The 16,051-nt window shown below is 51.1% G+C and overlaps 1 protein-coding gene across 2 annotated transcripts in view; it reads left to right on the top strand.

The window, feature by feature from the left end:
• Positions 1 to 524: 524 nt before the first annotated feature.
• wdfy4 (WDFY family member 4) overlaps positions 525 to 16,051 on the top strand; it is a 59,683-nt gene continuing 44,156 nt past the window's right edge. For both annotated transcript variants that reach the window (XM_030378938.1, XM_030378940.1), the window contains exons 1-15: positions 525 to 818; positions 2,149 to 2,400; positions 3,651 to 3,762; positions 4,554 to 4,681; positions 5,314 to 5,442; positions 6,125 to 6,314; positions 7,838 to 8,027; positions 8,546 to 8,706; positions 10,000 to 10,232; positions 10,516 to 10,646; positions 10,765 to 10,895; positions 12,150 to 12,254; positions 12,761 to 12,951; positions 14,428 to 15,182; positions 15,420 to 15,510. In XM_030378938.1, the coding sequence (XP_030234798.1) occupies positions 801 to 818; positions 2,149 to 2,400; positions 3,651 to 3,762; positions 4,554 to 4,681; positions 5,314 to 5,442; positions 6,125 to 6,314; positions 7,838 to 8,027; positions 8,546 to 8,706; positions 10,000 to 10,232; positions 10,516 to 10,646; positions 10,765 to 10,895; positions 12,150 to 12,254; positions 12,761 to 12,951; positions 14,428 to 15,182; positions 15,420 to 15,510 (2,817 nt within the window). In that variant the 5' untranslated portion in view covers positions 525 to 800. The remainder of the gene's footprint in view (positions 819 to 2,148; positions 2,401 to 3,650; positions 3,763 to 4,553; positions 4,682 to 5,313; positions 5,443 to 6,124; positions 6,315 to 7,837; positions 8,028 to 8,545; positions 8,707 to 9,999; positions 10,233 to 10,515; positions 10,647 to 10,764; positions 10,896 to 12,149; positions 12,255 to 12,760; positions 12,952 to 14,427; positions 15,183 to 15,419; positions 15,511 to 16,051) is intronic.

Consider the following 16,051-nt stretch of genomic DNA (forward strand, 5'->3'; position numbering starts at 1 on the left):
CCAAAATACTTTTTATCTCATAGTTATGACTTCTTATCTCATCATTTTGTCTTACCATGGGAATATTTTTATTACAATAGATGATATTATAATATATCATAATAGTTTGCATCTTTTTTTGGCGGAAATACACTTCCATCGTTTATTTATGTAATTGTATTCTATAGTGTAGTATGAAGATAGCATATCAGGTTTTTTGGGGAACACTGCGTTTGAAATGCATTTTTAAGCGTGCAGCGGCAGCTTGTCAATTTCTTCGATCCACACGGTGACGCTGTTTACTTTGTTGTTATCAATGAGTATTAACCGTTTCGAAAGCTTTGCATGCAGCGACCTTTGTGTCATGACAGCCATTCAAATAATTATTGGTCATTATCTAAAAATAAACACTCAACGGTGAGGGTTAAAAGTATTTTTAGCCCTGATTCTATTAGTTATCATGATTCACCAATTGTTACCGCATGACAGAACAGTACAGTGGAGGGGCGGGCTCAGCCAACCGGCTGAAAAGCCGTTGTCAAACTTCTGCTTTCTTTCATTCCTAGGAAGTGAAGCACATGACCCGAGCCAGCTGATGTCCAATACTCGTGCAAAGTTCTGTGCGCTCCGAGTAGTTTAGCGACTTGAGGGGCGGTTGGACTTTTGATGCTGGAGATCGGCTACAGTGACTAACCACTTTTGATACAGCAGGTCTTGGCTTGGCAATAGCGAAATGGCCACAGAGAAACATCGTAAAGGCTATCGAGTTGGAATACAGCAACAAGGCTGACAGCGCTTTCTGATTTTGACGTTATTTTGAAATGGAACCGCGGACGCAGGTATGTTGCTACACTGTGTGTGTGTGTGTGTGTGTGTGTGTGTGTGTGTGTGTGTGTGTGTGTGTGTGTGTGTGTGTGTGTGTGTGTGTGTGTGTGTGTGTGTGTGTGTGTGTGTGTGTGTGTGTGCGCGTGCGCGCGTGCGTGTGTTATATTGTATACGTATGCGCCCAAGATGTATGCGCCCTTACCCTGCTGTCATGACATAGGTCCAGCTACACACACACACACACAGCTGAGCTGACACAGGGTTTCTCACACTTGGAGACTACAGAAACATTCCTGCCAGAGCAAAATAACTGTGTGTGTGTCTGTGTCTGTGTGTGAGAATGACTGTGTGTGTGACTTTCTGGGGTTTTCCTGAAATAATGGACCTCACGAGCCCTGCGTTGAAAATACATTTAGAGTGAAACATTGTTTCTATCTCTACCCCTAGTCGTTGACACAAGCATTTTAAAATGCCTTCACATGTGCCTTCTTAAACCTTAAAGGTTTCAAGAATCATAGATGTTTATACAGGCAATATCGACTGCAGTATGGGCTTTTTGAGCAGTTGTTAGTTCATTTTTCCCCGAAGTGATTCTCTTATACTTTATGTGTGCCTTGCAATAATATAACTATATACATCTGTCTATTTTTATCAACTAAAATTGAATGTTGAATCAATGCATCAACCGAGATCGATCTATTACTAGACAAGTATTTGCTTGAGTTGATACAGCATGCTGCGCTATGTTCCCCTGCTGCACTATATAAACCTCTATATTATACTTTATTAAAGATATATCATCCTCGCTCTCCCCCTCTCCTCTCACTCTCTCTCCCTCTCTCTCTCTCTCTCTGTCTGTCTGTCTCTCTGTCTCTCTGTGTCTCTCTCTCTCCCCCTGTCTCTCTCTCTCCCCCTGTCTGTCTCTATCTGTCTGTCTGTCTGTGTGTCTGTCTGTGTGTCTCTGTCTCTCCCTCCCTCTCTCTCCACCCCTCTCTCCCTCCCTCTCTCTCCCCCTCTCCTCTCTCTCTCTCCCTCTCTCTCTCTCTCTCTCTCTCTCTCTCTCTCTCTCTCTCTCTCTCTCTTTCTGTCTGTCTGTCTGTCTGTCTGTCTGTCTGTCTGTCTGTCTGTCTGTCTGTCTGTCTGTCTGTCTGTCTGTCTGTCTGTCTGTCTGTCTGTCTGTCTGTCTCTGTCTGTCTGTCTGTCTGTCTGTCTCTGTCTCTGTCTCTGTCTCTGTCTCTGTCTCTGTCTCTGTCTCTGTCTCTCTCTCTCTCTCTCTCTCTCTCTCTCTCTCCCTCTCCCTCTCTCTCCCCCTCCCTCTCTCCCTCTGTCTCTCGCCCCCCCCAGGACCCAGCGGGAGAGGCTGTGACGAGGGTCAACAGAGAGACCGGGGAGCTGAGTGCGTCCGGGGAGTTGGCTCTTCCAGTCCAGACGGCAGATAAGCTGGAGGGAGTCGAGGACAACCGGGCCCCACGGGCCCCGGGGCCGCTACTGAAGGCTCTGACCCAACTGTTACACGAGCTGAGGACTGCTGCTGGCCCCGGCCCCGACCACAGCCAACGGGAGCGTCTCCTGGAGGCCCTGGCTCTCTACAGACAGGTACCTACCCCGGCGCCGCCCCGTGTGGGACGTCCCTCTGACCCACAGCGACTGGCCCCTCTGACCAACAGCGACTGGCCCCTCTGACGCACAGCGACTGGCCCCTCTGACCAACAGCGACTGGCCCCTCTGACGCACAGCGACTGGCCCCTCTGACGCACAGCGACTGGCCCCTCTGACCCACAGCGACTGGCCCCTCTGACCCACAGCGACTGGCCCCTCACCTGCTGCTCATGCTTCTGAGTCTGCGGTCCAATGGTTTGGTAAATCGACCTGGGACCCTTTGACAGGAATGCTCCTGTTTTTCTTTGAATTGTATTTAAAATGTCAGATATAAAAACCTTTTTGGACGGATGATTTCCTCAGGATCTTTTTTTGATCAGATAAACGCCTTCGATGGATCCACGATTGTTTTCGTAGGCGTCAACATCTGTCACCTAACAAGGATGACCTCCCGATTGGCCTTTCCAGTAGCTCATCCATGTAGCCCTTTGACCTTTGAATATCACGGCTCCCTGCCTTCGAGTTGATTAGAGAACATAGGCTGCCTTTATTTACCATGGTTCAATCACAGTAGTGCAGTCATGTAAATTCCTAAGCCCCCCTCCCCCCCCCCCCCCCCCCCCCTCTCCATGCGCGCCAAGAGTAGGAATACCACCAACGATCTGCCTTCTCTTGTAACACCCGTTGATCAGTTTTAAAACTGCATATGTAATCACTTTGTTTTACACACACACACACACACACACACACACACACACACACACACACACACACACACACACACACACACACACACACACACACACACACACACACACACACACACACACACACACACTCCTGCAAAGAATCACAAGCATTCCACATGACCTGTTTGCCGCTATTGGACAAGGAACACGAGGCCTGGTCGTGCAAGATCTGCGACCCGAACGGCTCCTTTTTTACAGAAATGAGGGAAACAAACAGTTATGACTGATCAACCCTCACTGCCGGCTCGGGCTGTGGATCACTGCATTCACCGAGAGATTCTGTTGAACCGCAGCGTAAACTTTTGATGCCCTGTGTGTGTGTGTGTGTGTGTGTGTGTGTGTGTGTGTGTGTGTGTGTGTGTGTGTGTGTGTGTGTGTGTGTGTGTGTGTGTGTGTGTGTGTGTGTGTGTGTGTGTGTGTGGCTACCTTTCATGCTTTTTCCCCTTTTCCCCTGATAATTTCCTTCCCACGGTGTGGTGTGTGTTCTTGGGGGGGCAGCTCGGTGGGGCTGGCGTCCGGGCCGAGGGACTGGACCTCAGCGGGCTCCGTGCGCTCGCGTCTGAAGCCGTGGTGCTGGACATCAACAGCAGACTGACTGAGAAACCCGCAGGTATATGGGCGATGAATTCTGCTGTTCAAGGGACAGTGGAGGAGGTGTGTGTGTGTGTGTGTGTGTGTGTGTGTGTGTGTGTGTGTGTGTGTGTGTGTGTGTGTGTGTGTGTGTGTGTGTGTGTGTGTGTGTGTGTGTGTGTGTGTGTGTGTGTGTGTGTGCCTGCCCCCTCTCTTTAGCAGGTGTGGGTGTTGGGTGGCTTGGGGTGGTGGGTTTTTCAGCCTCCTGTCTACTTCTGCTTTCTCTGAAAGCATTTGTTCTGGTATAGTTCCTCAATGAATGGTTGCATGGTCGTGTGCTAAGGCGTATTGTTCATGGTTCTTCAAGGCTGTGAGTTCGGACACACGCACACATACACACACAGACTGATACCCAAAGTGAGAAAAACAGAAGTGATAAATATGTTAAAGGCTAGGATTCCAACCCCTCAATCTTCGTTGCGGCTGAAAGACAATCTCCTTTTTAAATCTAGAAAAGTCTTAAGTTTACGTTTAGTGGAGTATGGAGAGATTGTTCCACAAGAGGAGGGAGAACAGGTGGACTGGCAATCAGAAGGTTGCTGGTTCGATCCCCAGCCCCTCTTGCTGAGTGACGAGGAGTCACTGAGCAAGACACCTAATCCTAACAGGTCCTGGGAGAATCAGTGCATGTAGGGGTGAATGTTTAAGCAAATAATGGAAAAGGGCTTTGAATGGCAACTGCTTAGAAAAGAGTGATATAAATGCATTCCACTTCCACCATTCCACCACCGTTTCGCTTTCCCTTTATGTCGACTGTGTTGTCTGTTTCAGAGGAGGCTCGTCACGAGGTGGTGGAATTCTTCCAGAAGGTCGCTCCTGAGGCAGACACCCCAGCCAGAGCCAACCCAGGGTGGCTCCTCCTGGGCTCCCTGCAGTCTCTGCTGGCCGCGGAGAGCTCGGTGAGCTCAGCGCTAAATGTCTCCTCACAGATCCTCGGCACTTGGCAGGCCCGTGCTGTAGTCATGCTCGGTCAGCAGTCAGCCCAGCGTGGGGGCCGCGGGCTAGACGTTTCCCTGTCGCATGCTGTCCCCTCACTACTGTTTCATCATCGCTTTCTAATTTTGTTTTAGAGACATGACAGCTAAAGCGTCTCTGAGGGTCACGTGATCATCACAGCTCATGTTCTCTGCTCCCAAATGTTCGTTAACGTTTAAAATCCATTGTCAGTAATATGTTACAATGTGTTCATAGCATTCACCAGGACAATTAGAATTTCGTGCCAGTGGATTGCCAACTAATCCCCATGTAAAGATAAACTTAGTTAGTATTACAACATGCCTATCTCTTGTCTCTAAAATTGACAAAATACACTCAATATTACCCCTTTGGACAAGAAAAATCTATCTGCGTGTCTTAACTTGAGGTGTTGTAAGGTGTATGCTGAACACACTTCAATGAAATACAATCCCTCAAAGTCCAAACTCTTACAGTGTCAGCTTCTACACAGAATACTTGCTGAGTCGGCCCTGGGTCGAGTCAGCCAGCAGTCCATTAGTGAGCGTATCGTGTGTTGTATTGTATTACCCTTTAGGATGTCTTGTCGAGGATCAAGCCGGACTTCCCAGCTGCGCTGGTGAAGTGTCTCTATCTGCTGGTGTGCCTCCCAGCCAGGAACAACAGCACTCCCAAGGAAGAGACCTTCCAGGACCTTCTAACACAGGTGAACCATAGTAAATAATCCAACCAATCACCCAGGGCAGGTCTGTCACCTGAATACATTCTATTTACTATTGTACTATTTAGTAGTGACTTGGAGACAGTTCATAAAGATACAGTGTATATGTCTATAAAGGGCCCCTATTTTACACCAGCTGTGATTGTGATTAGCCATTACAAGCCGTTTCAAAATCGACCCAGCTCAATAAAAACAATGGAAAAGTTGAACGCGACACATTAAACCAAGAGCTCCCTCTGCACGTCTTCCTCCCCAAGAATGCAGAGGAACGTCTCCACCTCCTTGTTCGCCCAATCAAGCGTTTTACGCGACATGTTCATTGTAAAGAATAATACCTCGAGGCTACTGTTTGTAGCCTCTGAGGAGTACTGAAGACGAGGGCAAAACGAGTACGGCTCAGTCCGGGTCACGCCCACTTTTGGCGGTGGAAACGCAATCCGTACCGCACCTTTGCGAACCGTACCGCACCCTGCAGTGGAAACGCACCAATAGTCTGCGGACACCGGGGATCAAACCCAGTTCCTTTTGGTGCTCCCCCCTCACCACTCTAACATCCCTCCCCTCAGGATAGTGTAGTCGTTTAAGATGTGGTTCAGCTCGCTAAGTCCTAATGTTCTCCTTCTGGTCTTCGACCTCCTTCCCTGCCTCCTCGCTATGCGTTCCCCAGGTGCTCCTGCAGCTCTGCAGGGCGCCCGCGTGCGTGGAGACGATGGTGGACACCCAGGAGCTGCAGTGTCTGATGATCGGCCTGACGTCTCTCTGGGACCAGACCAGCGGGCCCTGGAGGCTCCAGGCCTCCCGCGTGCTCAGGGCTGTGTCGGCCGCACGGCCACGCAACGTCGTCCCGGCCCTGCAAGGTGAGGGGTTGTTCCCGTGTGACCCCACTCTGCCCACAGTCCTGGAGCGAACAAATCGGTGTTTAAACAGTCCCACTAGCAGAGGACACAAGTGGTTTATTTATAGTATCAGGAACAGACTCTTTGTGAGAGTAGACACTTAATAGTCGACTGCTGTTAAGTGTTGTACTGAGAGTCTGTTCAAAGGTTTAATGTAAGCTTCATGGGGCCACTGAACATGTATTTGTAGTCCTCTACAAATCAATTTTTATTTTATTTTATTTCGCAGCACTTTTCACAGCACAAGTCGATTTTTATAGAGATGCCGATTGTTTACATCTCTATGTCAAGCTCTCTACCAAAGCCTGTTAGGTATAAATACCAAGCAGACTCAATGGGGGGAAATGGGGAAACTCCCTTGACAAGAGGACATTGAGTGAGACACAGGGTTAGCACAGCGATGTGAACAACTGGACTCTCTATAAATATCGACTTGTGCTTTGAAACGAGCTGTTGAAGCTCCTCTTCTTCTATTCGGCTACAGGCCTATGCTGGAGAGCCTTAGCCTGTATTCAGAAAACTAATGCTAATGCTAATTACTTAATCATACATTTGCACCCTCGACTGTTTTTTTCATAACTTGGTTCCACCTTAATGGTTGGAACGTGTTCCGTAGCATTTTCAGGTTCAGTTTCGAATGGCCCTTGTTGATTCTGAGGAACCGTCCAATTCAATGTCCCAGTACAGGTGTTTATTTCTAAGTCGTTTGGGGAATAACGAACTATAAAGGTTTTAACTAAACCAATGACTAGAAATAAATGTGTTTTTATATCCATCAAGGGTGAGGATGAGTTCCCTTGTCTTCCTGCCTTTTAGCTGGTTAGATACCAAACCAGAGGAGTCAGCTGTTATGATGTCTGCACTATTTACTTTTTGGTCAACGTGTAATTAGTGACCAAGTGAATTCAGATCCCTGTTGTTAAGGAGCAGGTAGAGGTTCTGAATCTCACTCAGAGATGCCTCTAGGTTGACTGAGGACATTAGGGATCAAACCTACGACCTTTCGGCTGGGATTCGACCCCCCTAAGCCCCCACACACTGTCCTGCTCTCCAAAGCTGTAGACACTGCATCTGTCCTCCGACATTCTTAAATGTCAAGATTAAAAACAAACAAACAGGCCACTGACAAGTTAACGCATAACTACATTAAGGACATTCCTAAAAACTGTTTTTAGAAACAAACGTCAACTCATCTGGTAACCATCTGATTCAGAGTGCACCTAGACTGGTGCCATCCCCTCCCACCCCTTCTACTTACTGTATGTTGTACGTCCTGGCACTTAACGTGCCAGGACTTACTTAGTGGACTAGCATCTTACCCTAGCTATCGTTGATGTATACGGGGAATGGATAAACTTAGTGATAGTAAGTGCTTGCACTTACAACCACAATAACATCCCTACTGGACCGAATGACAAATGTACTAAATGACCTAAATGTAAAATGAACCAATCTAACCCACCGCTGTCCCTCTCGCCCCCCAGCCAGGAACAGCGTGAGGCTGTGCCTCCACAACCTGCAGGTGATCCTGGCGGAGGTCCCGGGCCCGGTGCTGGCCGAGGTGGCCGTGGCCGTGCTGGGCTTCGTGGCGGACAGCTACCCCCTCAGCCCCGCCCTGTTCCTGGAGTTCGAGGCCAACGGCGGCTACGTGGCCGTCGAGAACATCCTCAAGCGGTGAGACGCCACGGCGTGAATGAGTGGAGCTCGGATAACCGATGTGGGGGATGTGGATGGTTATACATGAAGACGTGGGTTACACATGTAGCGGTTTAACATGCGGGACTGTAGCTGAGAATGCTGTTTTACCCGTGGGTCGTAACGTTTGCCATTGGGTTTCAGTTGCACGTCAATCACGGAACCAATAAACTTATCAGTGTGTAATGTCAAAATAATGCTTAGTACTGGAGTAGTGGTCCTAGTAGTGTTTGCAGAATACTTGAATAACCAGAAATCGATTTTAAATTGTAAATTCTAATATCGATTCCTACATTTATTTTTATCGTTGTCATCCCAATCATCACCACCACCACCACCACCATCATCACCACCACCATCATCACCACCACCACCACCACCACCACCACCACCACCACCACCACCACCACCATCATCATCACCACCACCATCACCACCACCATCACCACCACCATCACCACCACCACCACCACCATGCTCTTGCTGTGACCGACCAGCTGTGAGTCGGGTGTGAGTGCGGACCAGTTCCAGCCGGTGGAAGACCTGCTGTCGCTGGTGGCGTCCCTCACGCTGTGCGGGAAGGCGGAGATCAAGGTGGCCCTGTGCGTCAGCAACCCCCAACCCCCGGGCTTCAAGTTTGACCCCCCACTCACTAAAGGTAAGACCCCAAAGCTTCAGGACTGTCCCCCACCCCACCCACGCTCACAACATGGATCTCTATTCCTACAGCTTATCTCTCGTTTATCTCCTGTTCCTTGCACTTTGACCCTTTAGCTCTTTGATGGCCTCACACACAGACACACACACACACACAGACGCACACACAGACACAGACACAGACACAGACACAGACACAGACACAGACACAGACACACACACACACACACACACACACACAGACACACACACACACACACACACACACACAGACACAGACACAGACACACACACACTATTTACACTGCCCCAATACAATCCATTCCCTCGGTTCCCCCCCTTTCTGGCCCCTCCTGCCCCCCCCCCCCCCCCCCCCCCCCCCTTGCCAGCAGCCCCTAGGTTAACAGGGAGCTGAGGGGATTATGTCTAGGATGATAAAGTGGAGAGCTCCCCGCTAACTCTGTTAGCATCCCCGGCATCCACGCTCTCCACTGGCCCCGCGGCCGCCCGCCATCTATCACCCACACGCACGCACACGCGCCCCCGTCCGCCGCCGCGTCCGTACGGCGCCCGCGGTGAGAGCGCGCGCAGCGGGCACCCATCTATCACCAGGGGCGGGAGATCTCCTGCCAGCCGGGGGGCAAGAGGCGCCGTCCGGGGCCGATCATCTGGTTGTCGCTCCTGATCGGATTATTGATTAAGTGTGAAAATGAATCGCGTTACGCCGGAGCGCTTATTTATTTACGGCAAATACCGCCGTGTTGTCGCCACTTCCCTGATTTCCGAAGCCTTGAAGCCGGAATCAGGGAAACTCTATCAATGCAGATTAGGGCGTCGGCCCGCCGGCCGGTACGGCAGGCTGTTTGTTCCCCGTACATCAGTCCTCTGATAACTCAATTGATGTAATCCTGTGTTTTCTATATTCTCGGGGTAATCCAATTGTGCTTTTCTCTGTTTGAAGGAATTGACTCGCTGACCTTGCCAGAACTAAACATGCTAAATTGATTGTAAAGTCCCAAAGCCCTTTATTTGCTATCGGCTGTAAGCGTGTGTTTTCCTGCGGCAGGAAACCAGCGTCTTGTGATGTTCTCTGCAGAAATTAGGAAACTAATGCGATTTGGTGTAATGTGTTGATGTGAAATGGACATAAAGTCTTCTGAATGAAGCCTCCCTTCATCTTCTCCGGTAATTTGCCCCCCTCTCAGTGAAGCATCTCTTCATCTTCTCTGTGACCTTTGCCCCCCTCCCAGTGAAGCCTCTCTTCATCTTCTCCGTGACCTTTGGCCCCTCCCAGGTTCTGAGATGAAGAACCTCCAGGCCTTCATGCTGCTGCAGGGTTCCATGCTGCGGTCAGAGGACGCGGCGCTGGGCTGCGCCGTCCTGCGGACCGTCAGGAGGATCTGGGAGTGGAGCCAGGCCAACTTCTTCCTCCTGGAGTGGAGCCTGCAGTCGCTGGCCCAGTTCGCCTCCTGTGTCTGGAGGAAGCCCGCCCCGGTCCACGCGCTGTTCTTCTCTCTGCTGGAGATGGTACGGAGTACGGACCCTCACTAACCACGGCAGCAGGGAGCGCAACTAACCACTAACTATGAGGATAAATCCATTATTTAACAATGTTTTGAAATGTTGAGAAATATTTTTGAAATATTAAATCTTTTTTTATTTTTTGTTGTTTTTTAACATATATATTTAAAATAACTTTTATTAAAAAGTAATGGTTCAAAATTCAATTTATTTTTTTATTTTTTATTATTCACTCAAAATGGTAGTTTTTTCCACGGTGCCCTGATGAATTCCGTGTGTCTTGTACCAGGTCATATTTCAGCTGAACTACATCCCCCACGAGACCTTGCGGGCCTTGCTGGCGGTGCTGAACCAGAGCTGGACCGGGGCGCTCGTGTCCGGAGGGGAGTTCCAGCTGGCTGCTCTCAGCTGTTTCCACGGGTGAGTCGATGTGTGCGTCTGGGTCATTGTGTGTGTGTGCGTCTGTGTGTGTGTGTGTTTGCGTCACTGCGATGCCTGTCTTCTGTCGCCTCACTGATGCGTCTCCACCTGTCCTCAGCCTGGCTGTGAGGAGCGGCCTCCTGGCCGATGTCCTGAGTGAAGGAGGTCTGCTGGAGCACCTCCTGGGAGAACTACGCAGGAGAGCCAAGATCCTGAGGAAGGGCGGTGTGGCCCCGGCAGCCCCAACAGGTCAGGGTCGCTCATGTCATCATCTGGGCTCCGTTTCAATGAATGGTTTGATGGGATGGCCTCAGTTTAGGGCAGTGGCTGCTGGTTTAACCATTAAGAGTTTAAATGACTTTATAATTATATAGGCTCAAACTATCCTGGCAATGGTTGAACTAAATCTCCCATGCCGATGGGAATGCATAGTATCTAGAGACCGAGTTAGACTGACCTATATACACGATCTGAAAGTGTGCTGTGGTATTAGCTGACCCCTGTCGCTGTTGCCCCCCAGGGGACCACAGTGAAGGGTGCTGTAGTATTAGCTGACCCCTGTCGCTGTAGTATTAGCTGACCCCTGTCGCTGTAGTATTAGCTGACCCCTGTTGCTGTAGTATTAGCTGACCCCTGTCGCTGTAGTATTAGCTGACCCCTGTCGCTGTAGTATTAGCTGACCCCAGTCGCTGTAGTATTAGCTGACCCCTGTTGCTGTAGTATTAGCTGACCCCAGTCGCTGTAGTATTAGCTGACCCCTGTCGCTGTAGTATTAGCTGACCCCTGTCGCTGTAGTATTAGCTGACCCCTGTCGCTGTAGTATTAGCTGACCCCAGTCGCTGTAGTATTAGCTGACCCCTGTTGCTGTAGTATTAGCTGACCCCAGTCGCTGTAGTATTAGCTGACCCCTGTCGCTGTAGTATTAGCTGACCCCTGTCGCTGTAGTATTAGCTGACCCCTGTCGCTGTAGTATTAGCTGACCCCTGTCACTGTAGTATTAGCTGACCCCTGTCACTGTAGTATTAGCTGACCCCTGTCGCTGTAGTATTAGCTGACCCCTGTCGCTGTAGTATTAGCTGACCCCTGTCGCTGTAGTATTAGCTGACCCCTGTCGCTGTAGTATTAGCTGACCCCTGTCGCTGTGGTATTAGCTGACCCCTGTCGCTGTAGTATTAGCTGACCCCTGTCGCTGTAGTATTAGCTGACCCCTGTCGCTGTAGTATTAGCTGACCCCTGTCGCTGTAGTATTAGCTGACCCCTGTCGCTGTAGTATTAGCTGACCCCTGTCGCTGTAGTATTAGCTGACCCCTGTCGCTGTAGTATTAGCTGACCCCTGTCGCTGTAGTATTAGCTGACCCCTGTCGCTGTAGTATTAGCTGACCCCTGTCGCTGTAGTATTAGCTGACCCCTGTCGCTGTAGTATTAGCTGACCCCTGTCGCTGTAGTATTAGCTGACCCCTGTCGCTGTAGTATTAGCTGACCCCTGTCGCTGCGGGCCCCCAGGGGACCTGAAGCCTTCCTCGTGCGTGGAGGAGAGTGAGACGGTGCTCACCAGCTGCATGCTGGAGGTGGTGGCTTCCTTTACGCTGCGCTCGGTCCGGAACACAGGTACACCCTGCACCTCTCCACGACCAGCACACCGAGCGCCTACAATAAGGCTACACACGGCTCACCTTAATTAACATTAGTTAATGCGGTAATAAGCATTATTATAAAGCATTAGCATTGGGGTTAAATCATGTATCAATTAATCAACAGCATTACCTTAGTGAACAACTTTAGTTAGTAATCATGAACAACATTAGTTAATGATGACTAGAGGCTAGTACCGTTTTAATTAAATTAAAACTGTTTGTTTATGCTTATTCCTTTTATTAACTAAAGTTAATCAACGATAACTGAATGCACCCTAATGTTAAGTCTGTAGGGCTACCCTAAACAAACAATAACACGCTAAGGAAGAATGTCATACAGTTCATTAAACATATGTCATCTGTGTGTGTGTGTGCGTGCGTGCGTGCGTGCGTGTGTGTGTGTGTGTGTGTGCGTGCGTGTGTGTGTGTGCGTGTATGCGTGCGTGTGTGTGCGTGTGCGTGTGCGTGTGTGCGTGACAGTCACGGTGCGGGACCGGGGTATGCTCCCCTACATTAAGATCTTCGTGGACGCGGAGCAGTACCGGGCCCCCACCCTCAGCATCCTGGAGCAGCTGGCGGAGGTGAACCCCGAGGAGTTCATGAGCACGGCTGTCGGAGCGCTGTGCTCGTCCACGCAGCAGGAGCTCGGCCTGAAGAGGGACCTGCTGCAGGTAAGGGGAGGGACACACGCGCACAGACACACACGCACACACGCACACGCGCACACTCGCACACACTCACACTCACACAGAGACTCACACACAAGCTCACACACACACACACACACAAACTCACACTCAGACACACACACACACACAGACTCACACACACACTCGCACATAGACAGACACACACACACACACACACACACACACACACACACGCGCGCCACACATTGTCACCTAACAACCAATCGCACCAAATTGTAATGCACTTAAAACATAATTAGGTAGTGAATTTATTATCGTGGCCGGCGGGGCCCTGATTGCGTTAGGAACAAATGCAGATTGATTTGCTAATACCGGTTTAGCTGTTAATTCTGGGCTGGATTTGATTAGGGCGTCGGCGGCGTGACGAGGCACTCTAAAGATTACCCCCCCAACGGGATCAGAGTGGGACGGAGATATGATTAGGGCTAACGGAGTTACACACCGACTGGATGTGTCCGCTTTATAGACGGCGGCGAAACAAGAACTCACTGGCAGACTGTGTGTGTGTGTGTGTGTGTGTGTGTGTGTGTGTGTGTGTGTGTGTGTGTGTGTGTGTGTGTGTGTGTGTGTGTGGCTGAGTATATCTATCCGTGTGTGGATGAGTATATCAAAGTCTTTGGGTGTGTGTGTGTGGATTAGTGTATCTGTCCGCGTGTGTGGTTGTGTGTGCGTGCGTGACAGTGTTTTTTGCGTTAACCTGGTTAATGCACGTGGCAATCAGATTGTGTGTGACCTGTGTTGGCAAGTGTTGGAAGCCATTGTGATTACTCCAGTTTCATCTAATCACATTGCGGTGCGTTGTGCGGCTCACGTTACCTACCTGATGGATTAGCTCTCAAAATTGAATAAAGCTAATCGGGTTTTGTTCACCCCTCAAAACTGTTTTCCGGAGATGATTTGTTACGGCGTTGTCTTTTTGTCTATTTGTCATTGCTCTATTTTAATTTCAAATTGGAAAACCTGTTTGAGTTTTGGACGTTCAGGAGAATTGTGTCAAAAATAAAATGCTGTCGGCGAATGTGTGAAACTTGGTTTGTCTTGGGCTCTGCAGATGTTGCATAGTTGACTGTGTGTGTGTGTGTGTGTGTGTGTGTGTGTGTGTGTGTGTGTGTGTGTGTGTGTGTGTGTGTGTGTGTGTGTGTGTGTGTGTGTGTGTGTGTGTGCGTCCCTCTGTGTGTGTGTGTGTGTGTGTGTGTGTGTGTGTGTGTGTGTGTGTGTGTGTGTGTGCATCCCTCTGTGTGTGTGTGTGTGTGTGTGTGTGTGTGTGTGCGTCCCTCTGTGTGTGTGTGTGTGTGTGTGTGTGTGTGTGTGCGTCCCTCTGTGTGTGTGTGTGTGTGTGTGCGCGCCCCTCTGTGTGTGTGTGTGTGTGTGCGTCCCTCTGTGTGTGTGTGTGTGTGTGTGTGTGTGTGTGTGTGCGCGTCCCTCTGTGTGTGTCAGTCGGTGCTGAGGGTGATAGAGAGCCCCCACAGCTGGGATGCCTTCAGGCGGGCGGGGGGCTTCACCGGGCTGCTGTCCCTGGCGGTGGAGATGGAGGGGGCCCTCTGCCACCCCCCCCAGGGCCCCGTGTGGGACAGCCTGAACCAGCAGGCCGCCCTGGACATCCTCCTCTCCACCCTCCACATCCTGGCGCTGGCCGTGTGCCTGCACCCCGTCAACGCGCACCACTTCCACACCGGCGGCTTCTACGAGAAGCTGGCCGACGCCCTGCTCCAGCTGGGCTGCTTCCAGAGGGCGCGGCCCGGTCCAGGGGCCCGCCGGCGGTCCGGGCGCCGCTCCCCTGACGCCCCCGAGTACAAACCCTCCCGCGGGGTCAGCTTCCATAAGTTTGTCGAGCTGGCGGAAAAACCCGCATCTGCTCCTTCTTCTTCTTCTCCTTCTTCTTCTTCTTCGTCTCCTCCCCCGCCCGCGGCCGGGGGGGCGGGGCCCGTCCTGCCCCCCACTCTGCGGACCTGCCTCAGGCTGCTCTCCTCCCTGGACCAGTTCGCCACGGGGACCTACTGCGCTCCGGAGGCGGCGCCGGAGGCCGAGGTCAAGCCGAGGGACGGAGAGGTCAAAGGGCAGGCGGTCGCCGGGCCGGCGGGGACGGACACGCTGAACGGCGGCCCGGAGACAGACGGGACGTCCCAGGACCACGGCGCCGGGAGGCCCAGACGCCCCAGCTCGTCCCTGGTCTGCTCCGAGTCCCAGCTAAGGTAGGGGGGGGGTCTGTCTGTCTGTCTGTCTGTGTGTCTGTGTGTCTCTCTGTCTGTCTGTCTGTCTGTCTGTCTGTCTGTGTGTCTCTCTGTCTGTCTGTCTGTGTGTCTCTCTGTCTGTCATAATAGAGGAGGTTGGGTTTGAGATCAGCTCTGTTGTTTAACTTGGAGCTAACGTGAGTTAGTGGGGGTTGTTTAAAGTCGTCACCCTGTTATTGGCGTGTTATCTGTGTTCAGGTTGACCTGCGACCATACCATCGTTAACCCCGGGGCCATCCGGGTTATCATCAGCCTCCTGCCCTCCATATTCAGCCCAGAGGACCCTGAGGTATCAGCCCACCCCCAACACGTCGCTCCCCTCAGAACACGTAAAGGGGGTCGTATCGTACCTCCATGAGGGTGACTGGGATTAGCCGCTATAAGCCGTTTTGAAAATCTTCGGACATCACAAACGGGCGTGTCCACCTAGATGTACGACGGATAGATGAGCAACGTTTGCTACAGTCCACTGGGTAGGCTGTTAGTCCGATCTATCCGGCACACATCGAGGCGGACACGCCCACTTGTGATGTCAGAAGAGGCAGATTTTCAAAACGGCTTGTAGCGGATGATCCCGCTCCCACCTGGTGGCGTAACATGTCCCCTTTACCACACGGCCACCATACCATACCTCTCGATATGAGATCCCACTGGGCCAAGAAGGTCCCAGCCGCTCTCGCCCTCTGTCCCCCCAGCTCTCGATGGAGGTCCAGTACTCTCTCCCCCTCTGTCCCCCCAGCTCTCGATGGAGGTCCAGTACTCTGTGGCTCAGCCCGCTCTCCCCCTCTGTCCCCCCAGCTCTCGATGGAGGTCCAGTACTCTCTCCCCCT

The sequence above is a fragment of the Gadus morhua genome, chromosome 15, assembly GCF_902167405.1.
Source record: "Gadus morhua chromosome 15, gadMor3.0, whole genome shotgun sequence".
NCBI lineage: Eukaryota > Metazoa > Chordata > Actinopteri > Gadiformes > Gadidae > Gadus > Gadus morhua.